Source organism: Ursus americanus, chromosome 8, assembly GCF_024610735.1.
Source record: "Ursus americanus isolate L20-20 chromosome 8, mUrsAme1.1.p, whole genome shotgun sequence".
NCBI classification, from domain to species: domain Eukaryota; kingdom Metazoa; phylum Chordata; class Mammalia; order Carnivora; family Ursidae; genus Ursus; species Ursus americanus.
In genome coordinates, this window is record NC_142134.1 from 27853043 (window position 1) to 27880832 (window position 27790).

The window sequence follows — 27790 nt, forward strand, 5'->3', positions numbered from 1 at the left end:
TGATATTGTTGCTAAGACCATGAGTTGCAAAGTCAGACTGTCTGGGCTCAAGCCACAGAACCATACGCATTTAGCTATGAAAACTTGGGCAAGCTTCTTACCTGTTCCTTTACCCTTTTGGTTTTTTTTGTAAAATAATATCAATCTCATGGGATTTTTGTGAGTATTTGAAAAATGATATATTTGGAATACTTAGTGCCTGATACACGGTAAGTATTCTACAGCAATAGTTCTCAACTAGGGACAATTTTGCCCCCCAGGGAACATTTGGCAATGTCTGGAGTCATTTTTGATGATCATGGCTGGTGCATGCTACTGGCATCTGTGGGTAGAGGCCAGAGATGCTGCTGAATAATGCACAGTGCACATGCACGATTCTCACAACAAAGAATCAACTTGCACATATGTCAACAGTGCCAAGGGTGCGGAGCCCCCTGCTACAGGAATTAGCTAGAATTGATACTCCTACATAGGAGGCAGCTAAGGGGCAGAGAAGCTAAATAACATAGCCAAGATAACACAGGCAATGATAGAACCAGGCTTTGAACCTCTTTTTTTTCTCATTCCAAGTTTGACTCCAATTCAGGTGCACTTCTCACTATATCACAACTGCCACTTAAAAGTAAGGTTGCACCTAACCCCTTGATTTCTAACACCATTCTCCAATAAAAGGAGCCAAGGGCGGGGCTAGGGCAAGAAATATACAAAATGATCTTGGGGCATCTTGTAGTGCCATAATGAAAGAAAACAAAATGAACAAAGGAAACCACAGAGATCCATGATAGGAGTATGTCATAGGGACACAGGAACCAACTGAAAGAACTCCCAATGGCCAAAAGTGGCACAATTTGAGCAATGACACTTTATAGTATTGGATCATAATCCAAAATAGAAAGTAAGTGCCCACATATCCATACTGTTATAAATAAATAATCGAATGTATGAACTAATGGGGGGAAATAGAAAAATCTCCCATGCAGAAGAATTCCAAGCAATTTATATAGATACTCTGCCCTCAAGAAAGAGGGGTGTAGGGGAATAGCTCCCTACTTCTTAAGTGTGCACTATACCTAGTGACTTCTTTCCAAAAAAAGAAAAAAGAAAAGAAAAGGAGATAAAAAAAAAAGATAATTTCACAGGAAAGAAACCTGAAAACACTACCTCACTCAGGTGATCAAGGTTAATACCAACAATAAAGTCATGTTGATAGTATGTATCCTTGATTGGTATGATGAAAATGACACTTTACATCTGTGGTCTTTCTCCCCACAACTTATTACTTGTGTAATCATTAGAAAAATATCAGATTTCATTTGAGAGACATTTTACCAAATGGTCAGTACTCCCCAAAACTGTCAAGTCATACAAAACGAGAAAAGTCTGAAAAACTGTTACAGCCAAGGGGAAACTAAGCAAACATGACAGCTAATGTGGTAACCTGAACGAGATCCTAGAACAAAAAAACGGGCATCAGGTACAAACAAAGAAAATCTGAATGAAGTATGGACTTCAGTTAATAATGTGTCAGTATTGGCTCATGTATTGTGACAACTGTACCATACTAAAATAAGATATTAACGTAGAAACTGGATGTGGGGCTTATGGGAATTCTCTGCAACTGTTTTGTAAATCACAAACTAGTCTAAAAACATTTATCTTTAAAAAACAGCAAATTTGCATGATTACCCTTGAAATGGAGGGCTGACCTTTACTTGTCCTTCTCACTGAGGAAAGGCAAGGTCAAGTACTGCTTTTGAGGAGAAGAGATGAAGTTATAGAAGAAGGAATGCCTTTGAGATTCTCAATAAAGTAGATACCCAGTGGGATATTCTGAAATATTAAATGTTTGGAGGAAATTGTGTTCTTGAAGATAGTGTAAAAGATCTGAAGTAGTAAATTCAATAGGGATTTTATAGTGAATATCAGTAAGTACATCATATAAATTATTTTAAATCATCCATGTGAAGAAAAATACATTTAATGCATTTAAATGCCCATGAAACAAAATCTATTAAGTGATTATTTAAAATAAGCGTAATATTCATGTCCTTCAGATAGTGAGAGAGCCAATACACACAACTCATATGCACCGATAGGAATCGTTGTTACACGGCCAGCGTCTCTAACAATGTACTACTGAAAACCTGTTTAGCAGCTAATGTTCTTTGTTCAATATCTATTTTTTACTTTTGTTACTGAAAGTTCCCAATTTTGTTGAGAGGCAGTTGAAACCACCTAAAATAATTCAATATCCCAGACATCCTTGAAGCTAGAGAAGTCTATGTGACACAGCTATGGCCAGTGAGTATTTGCTAGTTTTGGGGAAGATTTTGTCTTCTTAATTATGGATACCAACAGTTCTTCACTATCTTTTTTATTTTTCTCTTCCTCCCTGTAATATTAGTTCTATGCCTAGAGTGCAGCAATACTTTTGTGACCAGGGGGCCATAATAAGGAGGATGAGGTCCACACACTAAGGACAGCAGGGTAGAAAGATGGACAGCCAGATCCTTGATAATATTTTTAAGTACCTACTCTAGCCTGAAGAGACTGCTGTCAGACCTCTAGTTGTCTGGGGCAAATAGTGTCACTCTTAGTAGAGTTTCTGTTCTATGAAGTCAAAATCATCCCTTATTGATACAGTTCTCTCAACTGTATCAGATTGTACAATTTCAGGAAAAACTTTCCAACATGAGTGAAGGAGGGAGGGAGAATTAATTTAGCACATCGGATTGGCTCATAATCAAGCAATCCCATGGGGTGGCTATTGGAGACATATCTTCCCAACATCTGCACCCTGGTTTTTATACAGCCAGTTTTCTTTCTTGATTTAGAGGAAGCTGATCCATAAAGGGATGGTAGCTTGTATCATCTCTGCCTGTGTTTCCTTGTTACTACTAAGCCAGTCTTCCAGTACTCAGTGAATATCCAAAAGGATTTATGGGCAAGGCATTTTCTTAGAAGATTACAATGTAACAGATTGTACTGTTACATATTGGTCTAAGATAATACATTTTGAAATGTACAGGTGAGGGAAATTCCCCATGGCTGACTACAAGAGCACAAAGGTGGAGTTGTTGTTTTTCCCAGAAGTGTCATAGCAGAGCGTAGTGAGTTGATTTATGACATTTTTGTGAGTGGATCACTGGACATGCATGATTAGTACCTCTGAGTTAAAAGAGAAATGTTTGTATTATTGGTTGCATTCACACAAGTGCCTCCTTCTTAAAATCACATTGCAGTGTTCAGGTATAATTTGGTGGTAATTGAGCTACCTGTAAGGGACTGGATACCAGAAGTTTAAGGGGGAAATTTTTTTTGGAAAGAAATAGATTTCATAAATAAGGATCTAAAAGTTATATTTCTGATAATTTATCTTAAGAGAATTTTATTTTATCTTTCCCCTCATTTCCTTTATATTTTATCTGAAAATATTTAACTCATTCCTTCATATTTTTTATTGCTTTTACTGTCAAGAAAGTATATATGTCTTACAGTAATATTATTATTTGTTTCAACCTACAAATGAAATTGTTCCTTTTGTTATAAAGAATGAACCTCCAATATAGTCTATCTTTAGATTAAAAATACATTTTTTTCCTGAACATTGTAGTGGAACGGATTATTATTAATCCATTGAGAGAAATATGTTTGAACAAAAAAGGCTAAAGGGATCTTTGAAATGCTGGAATAAATCTCTCTTTGCAGCTGTTTTGGAAGATGCTGGAAGCTAGGAAAAGGTGAAGAGAATAGCATAAAATTTTCTTCCATTCATGGACCAACATAAGTCTAGCATTTTCCCAGATGTCAAAGGATAAACTGATGCAGTTGTTTAACACTGTTTTCAGGAACTTCACATCCAGAGGTAGAAATAAAAGAGAAAGCATCCATTAGTGCAAAAACAAAACAAAAAGTCCTATATTAGCAAAGATGATTAATTAGGCACATATGACTAATGATCATATGACTTGAATGGAACTGGCCAGTGGAATATGAAAGTGAGAAATAACTTTTGCTGATTCTGATAACCCCGGAAGCAGGGATTTCCCCACATGAGAAGCTTACGAATTTTTAGTTGCTTGGATAAACAGGACTCAAATGAAGAAACGGTTGACTGGACATATGATCCTCTATAGGTGAAGTATTAAGAGCAAGTGCAAAAGGCCTGGCAACACCCATGTTAACCACGAGCCTTTTCTCTTTTCCCGCATCCAAAGTCAGCAGAACAATATGGATCCTATTACTGCTTCTGGGAAAAACAATTGGTTCCAGGAGGTAATGGCAAGCAGAGATGCCCAAAGTGGCATTTACTCCCTGCCTACTTGGCCCACTAGGTAAGAAGTAGGGCTCTTCTTTGGCTGGCACCTAACAAATGTAACTATGCCAGGCAAAGAATGGTGGTCCTCTGCCAGCTAATTCCTGGCTACCACTTGCTGTCTTTGGCGTCAGATACTTCCTATTTCTCCCCAGGCCACTGTACATCTGAACTAGCAAAGTATGATTACAGTAAATCTCAACTTTTCATATTTATGTGTTTTTATGCTAGAAAGGTTTGAGCAGAGAGACTCATGCCGTCTTTGACAGTTCCCTATCCACTTCTAATTGTAGGCAACAAGAGGATTTCCTTTGCCACAGGTGTGCCTGAGGAGACAGAAAAACTCATCAGGCACATAGTTATTTTAGTACAAAGGAAGGGGACTGCTCTGAAGCATTGGAAGTTACTAGAAGAAACAGGAATACATTTTGAAATTTTTTGTGACTCAGTAAGATTTAAAAAAAAAACACTACATTTATGTAACCAAAATGGTCACTGATAAAAAGAGACCCATCTAAGAACAACTTAACTATAATTTAAAGAAGATTTTTTTTAAATGGGTGCCAGGGGCTCCTGGGTGGCTCAGTCAGTTAAGTGTCTGCCTTTGGCCCAGGTCATGATCCCAGGGTCCTGGGATTGAGCCCCTCATTGGGCTCCCTGTTCAGTAGGGAATCTGCTTCTCCCTCTGACTCTGCTACTACCCTTGCTTGTGCTCTCTCACTCTCTCTGTCAAATAAATAAATAAACAAAATCTTAAAAAAAAAAAAAGACTGGTGCCAAATGAAAAGCAATGAAAGAGATAGTGAAGAAAAGTTTATATATTATAGCAAATTGAATTTTTAAAAGTTTGACATGTCCAATAAACTCTCCAAGAGCCTAAATAAAGAGAAACAGAGATAAAAGTGATGAAATGATAGATGAGGTATAGAAAGAAGAAATCCATTATACATATGATAGCGACTTCAGAAAGAGAAATCAAAAAGAACTAATGAAAAGATGAGGAAAATTTTAAAAAGCTGAATAAAGTCTTGAGTCTGAAACTAAAATGGGCTCACTGAACACAAACAAAATAAATAAAAAGGGAAACTAATAGCATAAGCTTAAAGAAAATAAGTTCAGTTACTTCTAAGTAACTTTCGAATAAAAGAGAAAAATTCCAGATAGTCTAGAGACAATGCAGAAAATAAGAACAATAAAAATTTAATCTATCAAAGCTTACAGTCAAGGACCAAAGCCATTCTAGAAAGTGATAGCCTACATGTTTCTATTATTAAACACAAATGAATGAAAATAAATGATTAAAAAACCTCAAAATATTTGAAAATGAGTAGTCAATTTAAGGAAATCAGGAAAAAAACTAATACAAAAGATAAAATAAGTGATTAGAAATTGAAAATCTATAGACATTCATAAAAGCTAGAAACTGGCTCTTTAAAAAACATCAAAAATATGTAATGTACTCTTAAATCTAAACAAAAGGAATTAATATCATGATATATCTATAAAAATTTTAAAATAGACTATTATAGAACTCTGTTAATGTTAAACATCTTAATGATGTATAAAATTTTGTGAAATATTAATAAGATCAATTCTAAAATAATTAGAAAACCTCAAAAGACTAATATGGAGAGAAATAATGAAATATTTTGGTTTTTTTTTTTTTTTTTAAAGGCTCTTGTCCTGATCATTTTACAGGTGAATTTTTTTTAATCTTTCAAGGAAGAATTAATATGAAAAGCCTAGGAAAGAAGGAAAATTTTCTAATTCAGCTAAAATAAGCCTAATAGCAAAATCTTACAAACTGCAAAAGGCTGTAGTTCTATCTCAATTATGACAAACAATGTAAACATTCATAGATATTAGTGAATTTAATACAACATGATTTTAATATAATAACACTATACCAGAAAGTAAGAATGTTTTAAGGTCAGGAAATTTATGGAGCAGTGCATAGCAACCATAGAACAAGGAAGAAAATCTATGTAAATATTTGTTGGGTATTTGGTGTGGGGGAGAGGGCTATAAATGACTCTCATTACCTTACTTGCTAGTCCTTCAGAATGCTAAGCCAATTGAGATGTAGACAAAGGACTTAAGTAGAAAGAAGTTAAAATATCAACTTTACAACGACTAACCATTTCAAAATACAATGAAAAATAAAAGACCTCATTTACAATGTCAATAAAATCATTATGGATAAACTTAAGAAGTAATGAGCAGTAGTTATAAGAAAAAAATTAATGAAAATATACAAAGGTCCTGGAAAAGACCTAAATGGAAAGGCATATCACATTCAGGGAAGGGAGGATTTAATTTTATAAAGATACAGTTCTTTACAAAGTAAGTTCCAATTCTGATTCCAATGTTATTTTTCTTTTTTTCCCTTCTGTTTTCCTCCTTTTCTTAACTCTCCTCCCTTTTCCTCTCCCTTGTTTGCTACTTTCCTTTTTTAAAATGTAAGGAACTTAGAACATTTTAGGCAAAAGCAAAATAAAACCAAACTCTGAGATATAATACCACAACAATTAAAATTTCTAGATTTTATGTGTATGTCTATGTGAATATATAATGTTATTATGTTATACACAACATTACATTGTCACTATGCTGCTATGATAAATGAATATTCTTTTGGGTTCCTGGAGCCAATGCCAATGTGTGTGTGTGTGTGTGTGTGTGTGTGTGTGTGTGTGTGTGTAGGATTCCCTGTACCAACAAACAATTCTTAGATATCAGCGGAGTGTTTGAGAATTCAACTCAATTCAGCTCAACTCTGACAGTATCTACCCAGAGATGGCATCAGATTCCACAGGTCAAGGGCTCAGTTCCACAAAATAGCCCTCCAATTCAGATGTCAATCACAGTCCTAGGTTGTTACGCATATTCTGACCAATTGGTTATAAATTAGGTTTTCACTATCGCCTCCTTGGGTTCAATTAATTTGCTAGAACAGTGCACAGGACTCGGAAACTTGTTTATGCACTAGATTACTGATTTATTACAAAGGATATTAAAGGTCACAAATCAACAGGAAGATGAAGAGATACATAGAGGGAGGTCCTGAACAAAAGAGCCTCTGTCCTCGTGGAGTCTGGGACTTCAACTACCTCTGTTTTGACCTCAAACTTTCCAAATGATGAAATTCTTCTTCCCAGCTTATCTCTTAACTCAGGCAAAAGACCCTGCAGGCAAAACATCCTCAGATGGGAACCACAACTACCCCCTCAAGTAATAAAGACTGCCCTGTGTCAGCAAGACCTACAGATTGACCCCAAGACAATGGTCAATTTGACCTTTACTGACCACCTGCACGTACCCACCAACCTGTGTCCCATATAAACCTGGAAGTATTTTCAGCACTTTGGAGACAGTCTGAAACACTAGTCTGCTGTCTTGCTGGTGCTGGCCTCCTAAACTAAATTCCTTTCTCCTTTCACCATCACTTGATTTTCTGCCTTTGGATTTTATCAGCAGCGAGTGGCCAAACCTGGTCTGTTTGGGACCCCAGAGTCAGGTGCTCTTGCTCCCCTGGCTACACCATGGCACCTGAAAGCATACTGGTTCACCAACCTTGTATCTCTATGAACCCCCTCCTTTTGGGTTTTTATGAAACTTTCATTACATAGGCATGATTGATTAAGTTATTGGCCACAGGGGTTGGATTCAACCTCTAGCCCTCTTCATTCTCAGGAAATCAGGGGGTGGGACTGAAATTTTCAACCCATTCTTCTATGGTTCCTACCCTTGGCAATCAGCTCCCAACCTCAGAGGTTTTCCAAAAGTCAACTTCATTATCATAAACTCAGTTGTGAATAACAAGACACTTTTATGGCTCTCAAGTATTTTCAGGAATTGAGGACAGGACACCAAATATTATAACAAAAGATGTTCCCCTTGCTCTTATGGATCGGGAAATGCCAAGGGATTTAAGAACTGTGGGCCAAGAACTGTGGATAAAGACCAAACACATATGACAAATATATTTTGGTCATCTGAATGACGAAATATATATATGTTATATATATAATATATATATATATTTCTTATGACTCACAATATCACAAGTATAAATAATCTTTATATTTTAATTATGGTAGCATTATAATATCTTAGGGTATATATATATGATGTTAATATGATACTTTGTTACATATATGGGTATAGGTGTATATATACAAAATATATACTATATTACATATATAAATAGATAAAAGTAATAGTATAACACAAATTTCACACAGTAAAGTGGGTAAATGAATTTAACTTGAAGTCAAGTCAACTAATAAGGATAAAGACTTCAGATCAGGTTCTTCTTTACCTGGAGGTAGGGGTTTGGAAAGAATTACAAGCCTAACAAGGTTGTGGGTAGAGTTACCATCAGAGGGGAGGGGGGTGGGGGAATGGGATAGGCCGGTGATGGGTAGTAAGGAGGGCACGTATTGCATGGTGCACTGGGTGTTATACGCAACTAATGAATCTTCGAACCTTACGTCAAACACCAGGGATGTACTGTATGGTGACTAACATAATATAATAGAAAAATATGATTATAAAAAAAAAAAAAGGACTGGGAGCAAGTAAGTTTGGCTCAAATAAAATCTTAACAGTTTTCACGGTTTTTCTGAGAACTCTGTTTACTGAAATAAATAGATGCCACAAACCCAGTTATTCTCTGTCAGCAAATTAAGGAGACTCTAGTTTGCATGTTTATAAGGATTTTGTTTTGTTTTGTTTCATTTTCACCAAGCTCAATGAGTATGAAAAAGTTATAGTCCCAGAGCATTTGTTCAAATGCCACTCTAGAATGTTTAACTCACATTGATGCAACAGTTGTTTCAGAAAGCTTCCTAAGATGCCTCATCATTTATGCAGAGCTTTTTAGTAATAATGGGTTTTCCCTGACTGGTTAAAATAAGATTTCCCTTTTGAAGTCACTGACACTTATGGGAAAATATTTGGCAATAGACATGTATGTAATGTAACAAACTGATGTGTGATATTCTTTAAGAACAAACTATACTACTTGAAGAACTGGAGTCTAGAATATGTCACTGAATTGGGCCTTGATGGAGTATTCTATTGGAAAGCCTTTTCATAGATGAATTCATTTCAGTGATAAATGACTTTTTCATGTTTAAATGTTGATTATCTGCCAGTGATGTTTTCCGCCTGTCTTTGCCTAAAGGAAATGGAGTTTTGTGAATGTGCTTGCTTAGCTTCATGCACGTATTACAATGGAACAGTGAGGAGTACCTTGATAGCCCATATGCTAGTGGTGCAAAGTGAGACTCATTACATGTGAACAGACTCTGTTATGGAGATTCTGTTCTTCCCCCCAAAGAATTGCTTTGCACCTGGGATTCTGATCTGGAACTAATTCTTTCCACCGACCGCAATTTTAAGTGCCCCTTCCTCTGCCACAACATGGTGCAGAGGTCCCAGGCTAGAAGGCTGCAGGGCTAAGCAATTGGACATCTCTCCCAGAATAAATACAGTACATTACTGGCATTTCTAAAGTCTATAAGGAGGAGAAAACCTCTGGAACGCTAGAGAGATCAGTTGGTAATGATTTGAAAGGTAACTGTGAACATTTGTTATTGCAAAGCATAACATCTTTCAGCAAAGAGGTTCTTAATGTAGCTTTTTTTTTTTTTTTTTAAGGATTTTATTTACTTATTTGACAGAGAGCACGCCCAAGCAGAGGGAGCGGCAGGCAGAGGGAGAGGGAGAAGCAGGCAGAGGGAGAGGGAGAAGCAGTCTCCCTGTGGAGCAAGGAGCCTGATGTGGGGCTCTATCCTAGGACCCTGGCATCCTAGGACCCTGGGATCATGACCTGAGCCGATGGCAGATGCTTAACAGACTGAGCCACCCAGGCGCCCCAAAAGGTTCTTGATAGAGGAAAGCAACTGGTCTATTTGAAATGAATACGGAACAAAATAAGCTTGATTCACACAAATAATCAACCAAGCTTAAACAATGCAGGGAAGTGTGTCTAGACCCAATTAGATGTAAGCAGGTGTTCTCTTAGCCACCCCAAAGATTCTCACCAATTCCTTAGTGTAAAGTAAGTATGGTTTACATTAGAGTTTCACTGTTTACCTTGTATTTGTTCCCGCCTACACTGACCCTGTGATAAAATACATACAAATTCTTCATCCATGGTATGGGTTTGATTTTTCTCACCAATTTTTTTTTAAATTTTGTAAAGTCCCAACTTAGTGAACCCTCATAAGTATTGCTATAAATATGGGTGAACACCACTTCCCTATTATAACCTCATGCCTAGAATGGACAGGTTTAGGTTTAGTATGCATGATTTTGCAACAATTGGGGTGTTCAAGCAATGTTACTTTTCTTTATTTTATTTAAATTTAGTTAAAACATTTTTAAATCCCCAGATCTCTGGGCTGGCAAAAAATTCAATCTCAGTTACTTGGTCTCCCTTTCTTGGAATTTCACACTCACCCAAATACAGAGAGTAGCCTCGCTAGGATTGGGTGGCACAGGTTATCTTTGAGATGACCTATGTCCCAGCCTTTGTGGCGTGATGGGGAGCATGGGTGCCTGGGTTTCAACTTCCCCAGGTCCAGTGACAGTTCTTCCCTTCCAACACCTTGCTGTCTCCATGGACTTTGGCCTCCCAGGCCTATGGGAACCTAGATGTCCAAAATCTCTGTCTCTATCTCACCTGTCAAGAGAGGTCCCCTACTTCTCTTGCCCTAAGCTTCTGGAAACCAGAAGCAAGAAGACAAGCTGAATGTGGGACATTTCTTTCTCTTTTTAGCCTTTTCTTGAAGCAAGAGAACACAGAACTTGGTGTGTGTGTGTGTGTGTGTGTGTGTGTGTGTGTGTGTTGAGAAGGGGGTTGGAGGTGGAGAGGATATAGTGAAAAAGAATAGTAAGAGAACAAAACAAATAAATATGTGCTGCTTCATAGATAGTTCACATCTTTGTACAGAACGCTCTAAGGCTTCTCTCTATCCAGGTATTAGTCATAGGAACACGTCATCTAGTCTCACAGAGGATGAAAGAACAGCACTTTCTAAAGTGATCACAGAGATTAATGGAACATTTATATTCCCATAAACAGGATTTAAAGAGGCCCTATTATATGGATGTGAGAGAAAAAAGGGCATTATATCTCAGAAACATCTATACGGGCTTGAAACATATGCTAGAATATTAGAATTACTTAAGACTTACTCTGACTTGTATCAGCCAAATCATTTTATAATTAAAGTCCCTCACACTACAGTACCTAGCGAGTGCCTTGTGGTTAGTCTCTCAATAAAAGCAGCAACTAAGTTCTTCAACGGACTTTTCTTTTAAAGATGAATAAACTCAGACAGTTTCTTGAATATGAACACTTACTTTGGGCCAACTGCTAGTGAAGAGCATCTCCAGGCTCAGTGCAGGATGCTCACTGCTTGAACAGTTCAGAAGTGTGGCACCTCAAACGGAAATATCTGTCGTGTTCCTGTGGGCAACAATCATGCCTAAGAGGGATTGTAGATTGCAGACTGTGATTAATTTTTTAAGAATAATTAACCATTCTTAAACTGGTTTTATTTAATGTGCTCACTGTGTAAAAAAGAACACGGTTCAGTGACTTTTTTGTAAAAGCACATTTAATCTCTTAATCAGTGCCACAGAGATGCTTCCCTGGACTTATTTCTACCCAGTCTGAATTATACGTTGATTGTATATAATGGATATTTAGTAAGGTATAGGGAACAAAATTAGATGTTACTCTAAACAGCTCATGCTCGGTTTCAATGTCACATGGTCCTATTTTCTGTAATTATCTCTTAACAGTGTGCACTAGGGTCTTGTGATATGGTGTTTTCCGAGGACAAGCTATGTCACCATATCCTGGGAGCTCCTTAGAACTGCCCCACCCCAAACTTACTGCATCAGATTTTGCATTTCTTAGGTACATAAAAGTTTGAACAGCAAGTCTTTGGACACAATTTAGATTGAATTATCTGGGTAACTTCGGAAAAATACCGATGCCAAGTTTCCACAGCAGATCTACTGAATCAGAATAGCTGGGAGTTGCCCATAAATGTGCATTTAAAAAAATGTTAATTCCAGTGTAGTTAACATACAGTGTTATATTAGTTTCAGGTGTACAATATAGCGATTCAACACTTCCACACAATACCCTGTGCTCATCATCACAACACCAATGTGCATTTAAAAAAAACCTCCACAGGTCATCTTCTTACCATTTCTTCTAATAGTGGGAAGAAAACACCACACAGTAAATGGAGATATGTTTTCAGCATGAATTATCACAAGCAGGTATTTAGTTCATATATTGGAACTTTTTTTCCTGCTAAGTCAACAAATTTGAGGATTGACTGAAGTTTATGGACTTGCATTACTTCCTTATGCTATTAACAGTTTGGATTATTAATAAAAACAAAATGGAGACTATTTCAGAGATTTTTTTTCTAATGTGTAAAAAGCATTTAAGTGTCATTAGAATGTTTGATTCTGTATAAAGTTACATTGATGGTAAATATTTTTTCTGAAATGCTTGCATTTCTTTGCGATGACATAGGACTACTAACATGGTTCTATAATTTCACATTTGAACTGTCTCCACTAAGCATTTATTATTTGAACTTGCCAGAATAGTGGTAGCTTCTGGGTTCTTGCTTTGTTAGTGTGACAATAACAGAATAAAGACCCTAGACATAAACACTTTTTTTCTTAAAATAAATGAACTTTTGTAATAATAGCAACCAAGTAAGAGCCTCAAGAATTTCTAGATTGATGCATCTAGTTTATCATCTGGCTGAGAATCTCTTCAGATAAAAACCCAAGTCTTTCCAGCTCAGAGTTTGGGCTTCTTTGTTTTGTTATTGTTTTTGTTTCATTCTTTTTTTTTTCCCTGGAAAAGCTAGATTCAGATAAAAACCTAAGTCTTTCCAGATCAGAGTTCAGGCTTCTTTGTTTTGTTTTTGTTTTTATTTCTGTTTTTTGTTTTTCCTTAAAAAGCTAGATTCAAAGAATGTGAATTGTGTTGTCTTAAGAAGAGACTGTCTAAGACTGGTTGTTGATTTCGTAACTAATTTTTCATTTCTCTGGTGGATTGTTTTCTGCCCATTTTCTCTATGCAAATTATTCCTAATTCTAGTCTGGAAAAAGTCAATTGTTGCCTTAGTCAATGCATACAACACCCTGAGAACTCAAGAACTAATCGTATTGAAAAGTTGTTTTTATGTGGTAAAACTGGGGATGACTTTTGATAACTTGGAGGAACGCAGAGTTTGTTTTGCTCATAGAAAAAAAGATAAAACCCTTATAAACATTTTGTGAACACTTTGCCAGTCAATGGATACAAAATGCGGGTTCAGGAAGTTAGTAATAAAATATAAACTCTGTCAGTTCAGATGCGCTGCAGTGATGTGCGAAATACACTTGCCTCACCATATAGCATAACTGGTTTTCTGTGTAGTCATCGGATTGAATATCCAGAAGATGTCTGACTCTGTTTCTTTGCTTTTAGACAGCATGGAAAGATTTAAATATCCTAATCTCAAAAATCAACAGGAAATTTTATTGCAGAACTTGAGTTGTTAACTAACAGTAGCAACTCTTCCTCAAGTGGAGGGATTCCCCTAAATGTAATTTTAATATAGCTTTCTTCCACATAAAGCCATTTCATCTGGTTTTGACTCTAGCATAAATTCAGAACACTTAATTAAGTTTCTGGCTTGAAAGTAACTTACATTCTCCTGTAAGAGAACTCGATTTATGAGCTGTAAGTGCTAATTTGCTATAGCTCTCTCTGTCTCAATACATTCTATTGAGTTCCATTGAAAATGGTAAATTCTCCTCTATTTTTTAAAAAATGGTAATTAATTCATAGACTTTTGTACTGTGAAGTCCCTCCCAAATGTTATGTATCATGAGTTGAGAATTACAGAAAACAACACACAGTTTTGAAGTTAACAATTTGGCAGCATTTCAAAATATAAGGGTTGGTTAGCTATTTAAATTTATCATTTATTTATTGCATAGTCAACTATATGAAAAGCACTATGCCGCATCTCTGATTTTGAACCTCACCAAGAGAATACATTGACTATATTCAATAGTCCTAAATATGCATCTGTTTTATCCTGAGTTCCACTATAGTAGAGTTCCTTGAACTATCAAGAGGGAAATTATGGCATAAATGCAAAATAATCTGATGATAATTCTCAATGCTTCACTAACAGAATAGCTATAACTATTGAGTTGTGGCATATCAAGGAACATTTGGAAGAATTTTAAATTTTAATTATTCTCTTATTTCTGTTTAAACCCCAAGAAGACTGATCTTTTAAGCTTTTTGGTTCTTCCAAGCAAAAATATTCAAAACCTTGAAGAAAAGAGAAAGATTATAAAAGTAATGGAAGGTAGATGGCAATATCTGTTTATGTCAGTTGGGTATAAGCAGTTAAATCAATTGTTAACTCAAACTTTATTAAGGAAAAAAACAAGGCTATTTATGGTGCTAATCAAAGATAGGGGTACAATGAATAATCCCAAATCAAGAAAAAGGAAAATCAAGGATCATGAAGAATAATTTTCCCTCAAGTCTTGTCCCATGGTGGAATTATTCTTCCAAAAGCAAATGATGAAATACAAAAAATTCTGGATGTCCAAGTTTATCCACATAAGATAATGGTTTTCCTCTGAAGGAAAAGACTGTGGGAACAATACTGCCTCAACCACAAACCAAAGAATGAACTTGATGATCTAGTACGGCTTTTCCATTTCTAATTTCTTAATCCTTGTATTCATAAATTTTCCTGTTTAACTTTTTTTTCTTTCAGTAGGACTTCCAAAAACTCCTGTAAAAAAGGTCAAGTTGGAAATAGCTTATTCACTGATACTAGGAGGGAAAAAAAAAACCAAAAAACCATATTTGTTTCACTCTGCTAAGTAGAGACAGGAAATATTCCCTCCCTCATTCATCGAACAAATATTGTTTGAGTGCCTACTATGTGCCAGGCTCTATTCTATGGGTATGAAAGGTTAGCATCCTAACTCCTAACCAACCTAAAATACTATTGTTAGTAAAAATACTAACAATAATGTATACGCAGAATGCTTGATTCTCTGATCTACAAATGAAAAATTAGTATTACATAAAACAGGGGAGGAAGACTCTTTTCCTTAAATAGCAGCAAACTAATTCCATATGTGATGGTATCAGCCCCACGTCCTCATTTTGCAATGGCAAAACGCATCCCACAGCAGTGTTCTTTGAGGCTATAGGGGTTGGAGTAGTGGATAAGATAGCCAATAAGCCCAGCTCTCACATTCCTATAATAGTCAGTTCCACGTACCTACTCTCATGTTTCTTTTTCTTGGTTCTAGATGCCAAGAATTCCAGGGCCTTGAATACAGCTCATCACCAGGTAGGGGAAAAAAGGACATGATTTTCCCTGGACATGCTCAGGGAGTAATACAGTACTCCGTAACTTCCACGGGATGGAAATTTGGCTAGATACCTGTAATTGAAGGTGAATAAAAAAGAGGTCAATGCCCTCAAGGAACTTGAAATTTAGAGGAGGGGGCAAATATAAATCTGATTAATTATGATCAACAAAGTTTCTGCACTTATATTTTGAACAAAGTTGAGTAGAGAATTTCTCAGATTTATTTGACCATGAGAAAGATATAAAAATTATAATCTATCCAATTAATATTGACAAGAGGTCATAGATATATTAAAAGTGTGGGAAAACACTCAATTAACATTAAAAACTTGTGCTCTGTGAAAGATAAGGTCAAGAGAGTAAGAAGACAAGCCAGAAACTGGGATAAAATATTCGCAAAAGATTTTTTGCAAATAAAGATAAAGAACTCTTCTCTAAAATATACAAAGAACTAAAACTCAACAATAAGAAAATAAACAACCCAGTTAAAAAATGGGCCAAAGACCTTAGTAGACTATTTAGCAAAGAAGATCTACAGATGGCAAAGAAACGCATGAAAAGATGCTCTACCACGCGTGGCTTCAGGGAAATGCAAATTAAAACAATGAGATACCAATCTATAACTATTAGAATGGTTAAAATCTGGAAAACCGACACCAACAAATGCTGACAAGGATGTGGAACAACAGGAACTCTCAAATATTCCTTGCTGGTGAGAATGCAAAATGGTACAGTCACTTTGGAAGACCGTTTGGCAGTTTCTTATAAAATTAAACATACCTCTACCATATGATCCAGCAATCATAATCCTTGGTATTTACCCAAAGGAGTTGAAAACTTATATCCACACAAAATCCCACGCATGGATGTTTCTAGCAGTTTTATTCATACTTGCCAATCTTGAAAGCAACCAAGATGTCCTTCAGTAGTGGAATGCATAACCTGGGGTACATATCCAGGCAATGGAATATTATTGAACACTAAAAAGAAATGATCAATCAAGCCATGAAAAGACATGGAGGAAACTTAAATGCATATTACTAACTGAAAGAAGACAATCTGAAAAGGCCACATACTGCATGATCCCAACTATATGACATTCTGAAAAAGGCGAAACTATGGAGTCAGTAAAAAAGATGAGTGGTTGCCAGGAGTTGAGGGATAGGGAAGGACGAATAGGTGGAGCATAGAGGATTTTTAGGGTAGTGAAAATACTCTGTATGATAATGATAGATATACAGTCATTATACATTTGTCCAAATCCATAGAATATACAAAAATAAGAGTGAACCATATGTCAACTATGGACTTTGGGTGGTTATGATGTGTCAGTGCAGTTTCATCAATTCTAACTAATGTACCACTCTTTTGTTATGGTATGGAGGGTGCTGATATTAGTGGAGGCTCTGTTGTGCAGGGGCGGGGGTATATGAGAAATCTCCATCTCCTCCTCAGCTCTGCTGTGAACTTAACACTGCTCTAAAAACAAATCTTAGAAGTGTGGAAAGGTAAATAGCAAAACAATAACAAATTATAGATGAATTTTTTTGCTCTAAGAAATGACAAAAATTTGTTTGTATGTTTAAAACACAATACACATGGGGTATGAAAATATTGTCAAATTATGACAAGATACACAACATTGACCAGTCAGCCTCAAATGGAAAACACACACACACACACACACACACACACACACACACACACACACACATTCTGCTTAGTTAATTGTTGCCAATATGAGAATGCACAAATTAAAATGTCCATACATCAACTGATTTCATGAAACTTATGTCTTAAAGGGACTGATTTCACAATTAGGGAGACTACATATATGTGGCTACTTTTGAAATTATTTCTCTCCTTCAAACATATTTTGGAAGAAAACCTACTACAAACATTGGTTTAGTTTTTGAGTTAGTGCATAGACATGAGTGTGGGAAACAGCACGAGCTAGAGGCAAAGAAACATGGAGGGAAAAGCAGGGATTTATTGCAATGCAGGCACGTAGGGGTCAGTTTGTGAAAGGAACTTAATGAATGCTTTCCTTTTGATCCCCTACATTATGTCTGGTAAAACTGAGAGTTCATCACATTTTAGCTCTTTACATCTTGCTACTTTTCTTAGAACTCGCCATATTTCATTCCCATCAAGCCATCTGTACATACGCCATATAGTTTCAAGTAAAAAAAAAATATCTTCATTTAGGCCCTTACTATGTTCTAGACCATGTGCTAAACAGTTTACATGCAAGGTCCTGTTAATTTTCATGAACATTTTTGCAAAAGCAGTATTATTAAACTAATTTTAGGTTGAGAAACCGAAGCTGAAGCTACATGTGAATCCTACCTATCCAACTCAGAGTTCATTTTACTTTAATAATTGGTCTTTGCAACGGCATTTCCCCAAGTAGTGTGTTTTTCAGAAGATAAAGCCTAAGAAAAAAGCATTCTATGGTCAAATCAGTATGAGGACCCGAGTGCACTCTATCTCCCTCTGGAAGACTCACACTGTGCTTAGGATATCAAAGTCCCTGTGAAGTTCTGAAATAAAGAAATCCATTTCATGTTTATCTGAGTACTTCACAAACTTTAGTTGACTGTCAGAGAATTCTTGTGTGTGTGTGTGTGTGTGTGTGTGTGTAAAACATTTAAAATATAGGACATACTTTGAGAAACTTTGTCTTAGAGTATATTGGGAGAACCTTATTAATTTGAACTCAACTCATTTAGAATTCAAGAAATATAAAGCTTATTATAAGCTCTCAAATCAAGGTTTGTCAGAATGAGGGTCATGATTCCCTTGGTCGTGAAAGCCGTGAAGTGGATCCTGACCAGTACTCGAGGGGGAGAACCCAGGAAACAAATAGGATAGAAAGTATCAGAGTTGTTGCAGGTAGCATGTACTGAATCATGAAATTTTTACTGGGTCACAATGTAAAATACATTTCTTTCTGTGGTCATGGCCCAAAATGTCTGAAGCCACTGTTTTCATGAAATTCATATGAATTGCTTGTTGTGCTGGGGGTTACAATGATGACAAATGTCTGAACTACGTAAAATTTAACACAAAAAGGACTACTGTAATGCCATGGCTAAATACAGTATTTGTTATTACTTAAAATCAGAGAATTTTTAGAGCTGAAATATCTCATGGGGGAAAACCAAAATAGTTTGGTGACTTGTCAAGGTCAAACAGACCAAGCTGGGCCTAGAACCCAGGTTTTCTGACTTGTACTCTGGTATTCTATTACTTGTTAGTGTAAATTGACATACTTTTTTATTTATAGAACATGAGGATTCTTTTTTTTTTTTTAAGATTTTATTTATTTATTTGTCAGAAAGAGAGAGGCAGAGGGAGATGTACACTCTTCACTGAGCAAGGAGGGATGTGGGACTCATGTGAGGATGCTGGGAACATGACCTGAGCCACCTAAGCATCCCCAGGATTATTTCTTTTTAATGAATAAGAAAACTAGGTATAATATTCAGCAAATCATTCCTAGATAGAAAGTCAATGACAGGTTACAAACATGCTGAAGGCTTTAATTGAAGGGAAAAAGTAACTTAGCATATTTCAGCGCTGGGGTCTAATTATAATTCCACCCCAAAACTAATTAACCTAATACTGCATTGGGGGTATTTAGGTTATCTGGCCATTTAGTTACCTGGTTTCTCATTTGTGCATATAAGCATCCCATATACATGATTTTGAGAAGACTTAGCAGATAACACACCAGTGACCACAGAATCTTGCCATGTGTAAGTTAAAGATGCAATCCTTAAATAGTGAATCAAAGTATAAGAAACCTCCAGACTCCACACCATTAAAAAAAAAAAAAAAAGGAACTATGACTTACTGAAGAATCCCCTAGCAAAATAAACATCAGCTTCTACACATTTTATTTAAGTAGGCCTTTTCAAGACTCCAGTAGAAGTTTTGAGGATTATACCTAAAATCGTGCCTCATCACCACCCCTCTCATGGTCTGTTCTGGGGAGGGAGGATCCCAAACTGGTCAGAGGAGGATGGAAATACTTTGTTTTCCAGCCCTCTGCTCCCAGGAAAGCGCCCACAGGGATCTGTCTACCTCAGGAAGTGAGCCTGGGCTTGGATTCCAGCAAAGTGTCTTCCCATCTTCAGGGCTCTGGGGCGCAGGTTGGTGTCTTCTCCCAGGAAGCTTAGGCCACAGTGGGCAGAAATCATTTGATAACTTAATCTTGGTGGGAGGAAGAGACGCTGAGGCCTGTGTAGTCTAGTGATAAACGGAAGCATCCGGGTGAGTCAAGGAAGAGACATGATATCTTTCTAAAGTAATATAAACGAGTAAAGCATAAACAAGAACTTAAAGTGGGGACGGACCACCCCCACAAAACGTAGTAGGCGTCTGGAGGGCATTTAGCCGCGTCGTTAAGCCCTGGAGGTTCTTGGGGTTCTCTCCGGGGAGTCTTTTCCGTGACTGGGAGGATACTGGAGGTCGGAGGAGGTGAATTTCCTAAAGCCCAGGAGCGGCCCTTGGACCCTCCCCCTTCCTATAATTAACTCAACGCCGGTCCCACCAGTAAGGACCAGTGGTTTCCCTGGACCGCCCCCCTCCCCTAGCCCATCTGGCGGGGGCAGGAGAGGATCTCGGGGAGGGGGGGGTAGTCGACCCCCCGCCACACAAGTCCCCACCTAAGCGGTTTCAAACCGCGACCCTGCCTGGGGCCGGCCGCCCGAGGGCTCGTCCCCACTCCTCCCCACTCCTCGCCGTCCTCCCGCGCCGGCCGCGCCCGCCCCGGCTATCCCGGCGGGCGCGGGGGGCGCGGGCCCCGGCCTCGCGTGACGTGGGCGCCGCGGCGGGAGGGGCCGCCCGGGGGGCTCCGGCCGCCTTATTAGCGCCCGGCGGGTCGCCGGCAGCCAGCAGACCGCCGCACTGAGAGCAACAGGAGCCGGCTAGCGACCCACTCCTCCCACCTCCTCCGCCAGCCTCCTCCTCCTCCCCTTCGGCTCCTCCCGCCCCCACCTCTGTGTGAGCGGCGGAGTCGCCCTCTCCCTGCCTCTTTCTCCCGCTCCCGCTCGCTCGTCTCTCTCGCTAATACTTCCCCCTGCTGTGCTCCAGGGCACCCAAGCATTCTCCGCGCTAACCTTAGGAACCAGTGGTGCTCGAAAAGCCCAGGAAAAGCCGCTTTGGGCAGAGATAGTTGGAAGCCCCTCGTCCCTTCCCCCTCTGCCGGCGCAGCCCGTGCCCGGCTCGCAGCACCTTCTCGCTCCTGCACACTCTGTTTGGGAGGACGGGGTGAGAAGGTGAAGTGGAAAGAACTGCAGAGCAGAGGGGGCCAGTCTCAGAGCTCAAATTTCATTTTCATTGAAGCAAATCACAGAAGATCAGTTTTTTTATTCTGCATTTTTTCCCTTTTTCCTTTTTCTTTTTTAAAAGAAACTTATTTTGGGGGGGTTTGCTCTGGGCATTTGCTTTGCCCAGTAGTTGAAAAGTGAACTCGACTCGTGATGGTTCTCCTGTCACTTTGGTTGATAGCAGCCGCTCTGGTAGAGGTTAGGACTTCAGCTGATGGACAAGTAAGTGGAAAATAATAACAATAAAAAACTCAAACCCAACCTTTTCCCGAAAAAGTTCCTCCCCTCTTTCCCCTCCTCTCTTTCCTCCTCCCCCCTCCCACCCTTCCCTGTTATCTTGTGCCTTCAGAAACGGTGTTTGAGGGCTGGGCGCAGCGTGCGGGCTTTTCTGGGGTGGGGGGTTGAATTGCAGGGGTGGGTTGTGGCTCCCACTCTGGGAGCCCAGGCTTGTCACACCTAGGGCTTCCCCCCCTTTGCGGCATTCGTAACAATTCCTGGTGACAAACTGCAGCCAATTCGCATCCTCGCCGGGCCATCTGGGTTTCCCCTTTCCGGAGGGCGGTCTGGGCGCTTGAATGAAGTTCTGAACGCTGGGTCCAGGATCCCAGTGCTCTGGTTGCTGCCGCCGGAGTCGGGTTCGCGGGGCTTTCTCTCCTCCTCACTGACTCAGAGCTTTTTCGGGCAGCCGGAGGCGGGGGTTTCAGGAAGTCCTCGGGCCGGACAGGGAGCGATCCAGTAGACACGTGTCCTGGGAGGACCGCGGCCGGGCTGGGGTTTGACAGTTGGGGGGGGGGGGGCTGGGGACGTTTCCTGCCCTGCATTTTCCTGGGCAGAGGCTGGAGGCGCCGGCCGCGTTACTCCCCTCCCCCTCCTCCTCCGCACAACTCCTCCTCTTTTAAAGCTAAGTTGAGTGCGGCTCTGGTGCTTTTCGGCCCAGCCCCCACCCTGTGGAGACTCAAGGTGAAGCCTGATGCTGTCTGAAGAGACCTTGAGAAGACTCGGCGGGACGAGCCGAGCCGTTTGTTGTAAATCACATCGGCTCAGGGCCGGTGGGACTTTGGGCACAGAATTTCTCTGTGAGTTTTTGTAGCTTCTCTGGTCTGCCTGGTCTGGCCATAGGTTAAAAAGTTGAAGATTGTCTAGTCGATTCTCGACCTCAAATCTGATGTATCAGGCCCCGTTTTAGGTTTCTTCTGACGCATATGAATACAGAGACTTGCTTTGCTAATCCTCACCCATTATCTGAGTTTTAAGAAAAGAATATTGAATGCCAGTATTTATTTTTGCTGGCTTTATAAATATTAAAATTAAAACGGGCAAACAACTCCCCGGTCCAACCTGTTATTGAATTGGCTCATTCTCTTGCCACAAGAACCTACAAACCAAGACGCAGCCTTTAGGCACCAGTCTCGTCTCCAGCATCTCCTGATTAGCTTCTGAAAAGCATTAATGGTAGAAATAAAACGTACAAGGTGATAAGATGAAACCCAGTAACTGTTTCTTTTTACTTTTCCCTCTCCTTTACAGGCTGGTCATGAAGAAATGGTGCAAATAGGTAAGCCTTGTTCTCAGATGTCATTCTTATCTTGGTAGAAAGTAGAGAATGAAATAAGCTAATTAAAATATTGTTTCTGAAATTTCTCCCATTGGTGGTTAAAAGAATTTGTAGTTCAGGAACATTTCTGTTTTTCTCTTCCTCTTTCTGGAGGAGGGTCCCACTCTCCTCAGACTGAGTTAAAGGAATATAAAAATTCTGCTGTTGGACTTGTCATGCATCAGTTTTTTACTGCCCCTGGACAAGCCACTGGTGGGTACTTGGAGGATGATGTAGAAGTTGGAAGAAGACATGGAGATAAGTCAAATCAAATCAACTCGTGGACAAAAGGAGGAGTACATCTGATTAGAATAGAAGGCAAAGCATAAGAATGCTACAAAGGAGGGAAAAATGAAAGAGGATGAAAATTTTTCTCTTAAAATTTTTCCAGCTTTGTATAAGCCCTCTGATGACTTCTCTTATTCCATCTGCTTTAAAATAATTAACTACTAATGTGCAAGATATTGTTAGGTATTTTGCAAATAATGTCTAAAACTTCAGTATTACCTGATGATATGGGAATTATTCCCATTTTATGGGTGAGAAGACTGAGGCTCAGAGAGTATAAGTGACTTGTAACAGGTCACTCCAAAGTCCACATGATCTTTTTTTTGAAACTATTTATAATAATATTTGTTCTGAATTCAGGGACTGAAAGTCATCTGGCCAGAAGCCAAGCTCCATTCAAAGTCTTTTTATACACATTTAACTTGGATTACTTTAAAGGATAAAATTTCGTTCTGGCAGAGTATTAGTTTCTATAAATTCTAAATTTGTCAAGTGATCTTGTAAAGTCATCTTTGAAATGAAAAATTTTGTTTACTACAAACATAGTTGCCTGTCATTGCCTGTGTGCTGTGCGTAGGGCACTGTATTGCTTTGTGCTCCTTGTGCCATCTAACTCTCACAAGCACACATGAGGTAGAGACACCGTTGTGCCTGTTTCAGATTTGGAGAAAATGAAGCTTGAGAGGTTCTACAGCTACCTTCTAGAGTGCATAGTGGAGAGCTGGGAGGAGTCCATGCTTGTAAACTAGAGGGACCCCAGGATCCAGGCCTAGAGGGGTCCATATGTAGCTGTCTCTCAGCATATGTCAGAATGCTCCCTTCCTGTGCAGTGTTTGGCATTGTTAGAACTCTTCTCCAACCTTGGACCTCCATAGTAAGAGTAGGACAAAGGGGAGGACAGTGACTGAGAACTGGATTAAATATATAGTGTCTGTGAAGAGACATTTGTTATTGGTAGCTGATAACATTCAGTCATGAATATATATCTTTTTAAAGAAGGATTTTAAAAAATCCTCCAACAAGTAGAAAAGAAAGCTGTCTTCCTTTTTTATTGCTTAAACATTTGATTACTTAAACATCCCAACTTTTCAATGTGTAAATTAAAAAGCTGTGTTAAGATGGCCCATTCTAGGGGCACCTGGGTGGCTTTGTTGGTTAAGCGTCCAACTCTTGATCTCAGCTCAGGTCTTGATCTCTGTGTTGTGAGTTCGAGCCCTGCAAAAAAAAAAAAAAAAAAGAAAGAAAAAAGATTATCCATTCTATCAAAGATTACCCATTCTATAAAAAAGATTATGCTTTGATTAAATTTTCAGATAGAATCAGCATGCTATCCTGTAAGAAGTCCTGAGTTAGACCTTGGTCCAGTCCTTTTGTTAATAGAAATTACTTTAGTTGCAGGTTTCTACAGAGAAGTGGTACAGGTGTGCTTAAATTTGATTGAGGAAGATGAGTAGCAGTGTGGAAGAGGGCAGGGCAGGGGACTCTCAGGTGGTATTACTGGAGATTTTCTTGCTCCCAAGTTCCTCTGCTTTATAGGGTTTCTCTCTTTTATTACTGTCGTTTTTATTTACCATTTTCGGGTTGAGTGAAGAGAAGAAGTAAAGATAAAAATAGGTTTGACTCATGAGTCTTGTGATAGTAAAAGTGTAGCTATCATTTGGCTTCAGGATATAGTCATTTATGTAGCTCTTAAAAGGAATTTAAAAATACATTTAAAAAAAATCTATGTATAGGAATGAGATTTCTTTCCCTTATCCCCACGTGCAAAGGGGTGATTAACCTGAAAGTTTGGTAAAATGCCCTCTTCTATATTTAATTAATTTTCCCCCAATAATTAATTTAAAAGTGGTTTTATATAAGTGCTTGGAGGTGCTATTTGATCAAGGTACAATTAGGAAAGATTAATAAGGCTTGTAGAATTAATTATTTTTATTGGTCTCCAAATTGGCTAGAGAAAAGTCCATGGTTCTGAATGATTTCTGCATAATTTAACGTCTCAGGAAGAGAGAACTATAGATTAGTGACAAACCATAAATAATTAGGAAGCTGAATTTTAAAAAAATGTTTCTATAGAGATATACTGTACATGCAGGATAGTGCATATGAGTATACCCCTTGCTGATCCTTCAGGAAGGGAACACTCCTGTGTGACTAGCATCTGGACCAAAAACTACAACATCACTAGCACTTGGTGCCACCTTTATCACACTATCCCCCCGTGATAGGTAACCACTCTCTTGACTTCTGACAGGATAGGTTAATTTTACCAGCTTTGAAGTGTTCTTTATAAATACAGTCACACAATATGTGATTAAGAAAACAATAAAAAATATGTCTAATATGCTTCAGTCCTCTAGAGTAGGAAGGCTTTTATTTAGGTAGAGAGAAGGTGGTTGTGAAGAGGGCAGGTTAGAATGTGTATAGATATATCACCTCCATAGTTTGTTGATGGGGCCTTTGCTTCTTTCCTTTTCTCTCCACCCAGTGGAAAAATGCCTTCTTGGTATGTGGGAAAGAATTATTCACCCTAGAGAAAATGGGCAAATAGGCTTTGAACTCTGACCTACTTCTCTGCTCCTTGGTCAACCAAAGAGGAACTGTTTACCTACCTACCTGTCTACACCCACACATACATACACTCATACATGTATACACACACACATAGATAGATAGATAGATAGATAGATAGATAGATACATATGTGAGTGCATATGCATTGTGTATATACGTGTAAGTGTGTTTCCTGAGGTCATTAACGTACTTCTGTGGCATATCAGGGAGCGTTTTCATTCTGACTCAGAGTATGGCCTTGGTAGGATGACTAGAGGAATTGTGGGCAGCTGGCTGGCTGGCATGATTGGGTAAGGAGTCTTGCTCTGTGACACATGTGGCTTAGGAAATAATCATGGTTCTGTACAAATTGGAGATTTCTATAGACTCTGAAAAAGAATTCTCTGAGTCCTTTGTTTCATAAGCTATCACTCTGATATTGCCTGAGTATCATTAGAGGAAAAATCATTGTGAAGCTTTGGTGTTGGGCTGAGTTCCCTAGCTTACCCCTTCTCTTGGAATCAGGGCATAGCTGTCTTTCTCTGCCCTATTTTTGTTTCCAGGTCTCAAATTCCATTACATTTCATTCTTAACAAATTAAAGTCTCTAATCTTGTCCGCTCAAATATCCAGTTTACTGAGAAATATTTTTTCATCATTTGCAGGTATTTATTTGGTTTTCAGGGTTTAGAATGAGTCACTTCACCTAGTCCTTGGCTTATGGTAGGCATTTCTACTGGTGTAGACCTCATGAGAGCAAACACTTTGTCTTGATGATTGCTGTATCCCCAGTATATAAAATTGGGCTTGGTACCTTGTGGGTCCTCAAATATTTGTTATTCAGTGCATGGATCTAGTAAGCAGGGTATTATATTGGGATTCACCTGTGTTCTGACTTTTCTTAAATGCTCTTGTTCTGTGCCCCTCTCCAGGTTTAATTGGTCCCCAAGAAAATGAGGAGGATGATAATGACTATGCAATTAATTATTCAGTGTTATCAGGGCTCCTTGTGACTTCTCTTTTCATTCCACAAAGCTCAGGGAACTAGGTTTCTTACACTTTTCTGTTTCTGTTCAATAAATTTGGTAAATTGAACTGAATTATGTGCAGGTTTGGAATGCCCACTAATTTTGCACTAATGTCTACTAGAGATCATTTGCTCCAGGCATCAGGGGAAATAAGATAATCTAAGATTAAAATCTACCAACCCAGCTTGCCAGCAAAATACTGAAAAATGTGATTTAAAGTGGTTTAAAGGGATCCTTCAGAAAATTTAGAATATTAGCTACCTATGTAGCCATTGTTATTTCTTGTACCTAAAGATCATGCATTTCACTTTACTGATTTAGCTTCCACCTCTAATGGCTAATATTAAATGCTTTAAGCTTTGGAGATGAAGATGTTATTTAGTGTAGTATGTTAGTCTATTACTAGCAAATTATTACTGCTGTTTAGCTGAAATATTTCTTTCCCATACTTTCATTGTTTTTTTTCTCACCATCGTACCAAATAATCATAGTATTGCTCAGAAATGTTAAGAAATCCCCATGGTCACTACTGCTTCCAGGATGATTATCTCTAAGCATTCTTTGCTTGTGGGTAGCCAATCCAGATTACCTTGGAAATCCATTAGGGACAATTCCAAATTGCCTGGTAAAATCATGAGTGGTTTCAATATGAAGGATTTGGTTATGCTACTTGGACTGGATATTGACAGTGATGACTTAGATGGAACTCTAATGCTAGAATTTTGGGAACCTTCTCTTTGTGGTGCTCCAATAGAGATCAGCTTTTACTCCTAAACTGTGCTATGTCTATTATTAGAAATTGTTGAATTATTTTTTTAATTAGTTTTTCTTCTGAATATAGATGTTTTTACATGTGCCCATTATAATTGTCTTCTTTAGTTTTTCTGTATTCCCCAGATTTTTGACAATCATTTTACGTACCAAACCGTTACAATTCAGCGTATTCTTAGTCATCTTTCAGTACACAGAGTGTGTGGATTATTTTTGTATACCTGTGTTTGTTTTGTTTGCTATTTTAATATAGTTTTTCATAGTATTACAAAATCCTTATAAACATAATTTTAATCTTATTGTCCCAATAAACCTTAATTTATGTACTTATTTCCCTAATGACACCTGTTTTCTCATGATAATGAATGTTGCCACACAGTGTTGTATATAGATAGCTGCCTGCTTTTCAAATGACGACTTTAGGAGATTGCTGAGTAAAACCAAATTAACAAGATACGTTTTGAC

At 38.4% G+C, this 27790-nt stretch overlaps 1 protein-coding gene across 1 annotated transcript in view; it reads left to right on the top strand.

Annotated features, from left to right (window-relative positions):
* Nucleotides 1–20676: 20676 nt before the first annotated feature.
* The window catches only part of ADAMTS3 (ADAM metallopeptidase with thrombospondin type 1 motif 3), a 248964-nt gene continuing 241850 nt past the window's right edge, over nt 20677–27790 (top strand). Inside the window, exons 1-2 of the mRNA XM_045789351.2 lie at nt 20677–21317; nt 22623–22650. Coding sequence (XP_045645307.2) covers nt 21249–21317; nt 22623–22650 — 97 coding nt within the window. The 5' untranslated portion in view covers nt 20677–21248. The remainder of the gene's footprint in view (nt 21318–22622; nt 22651–27790) is intronic.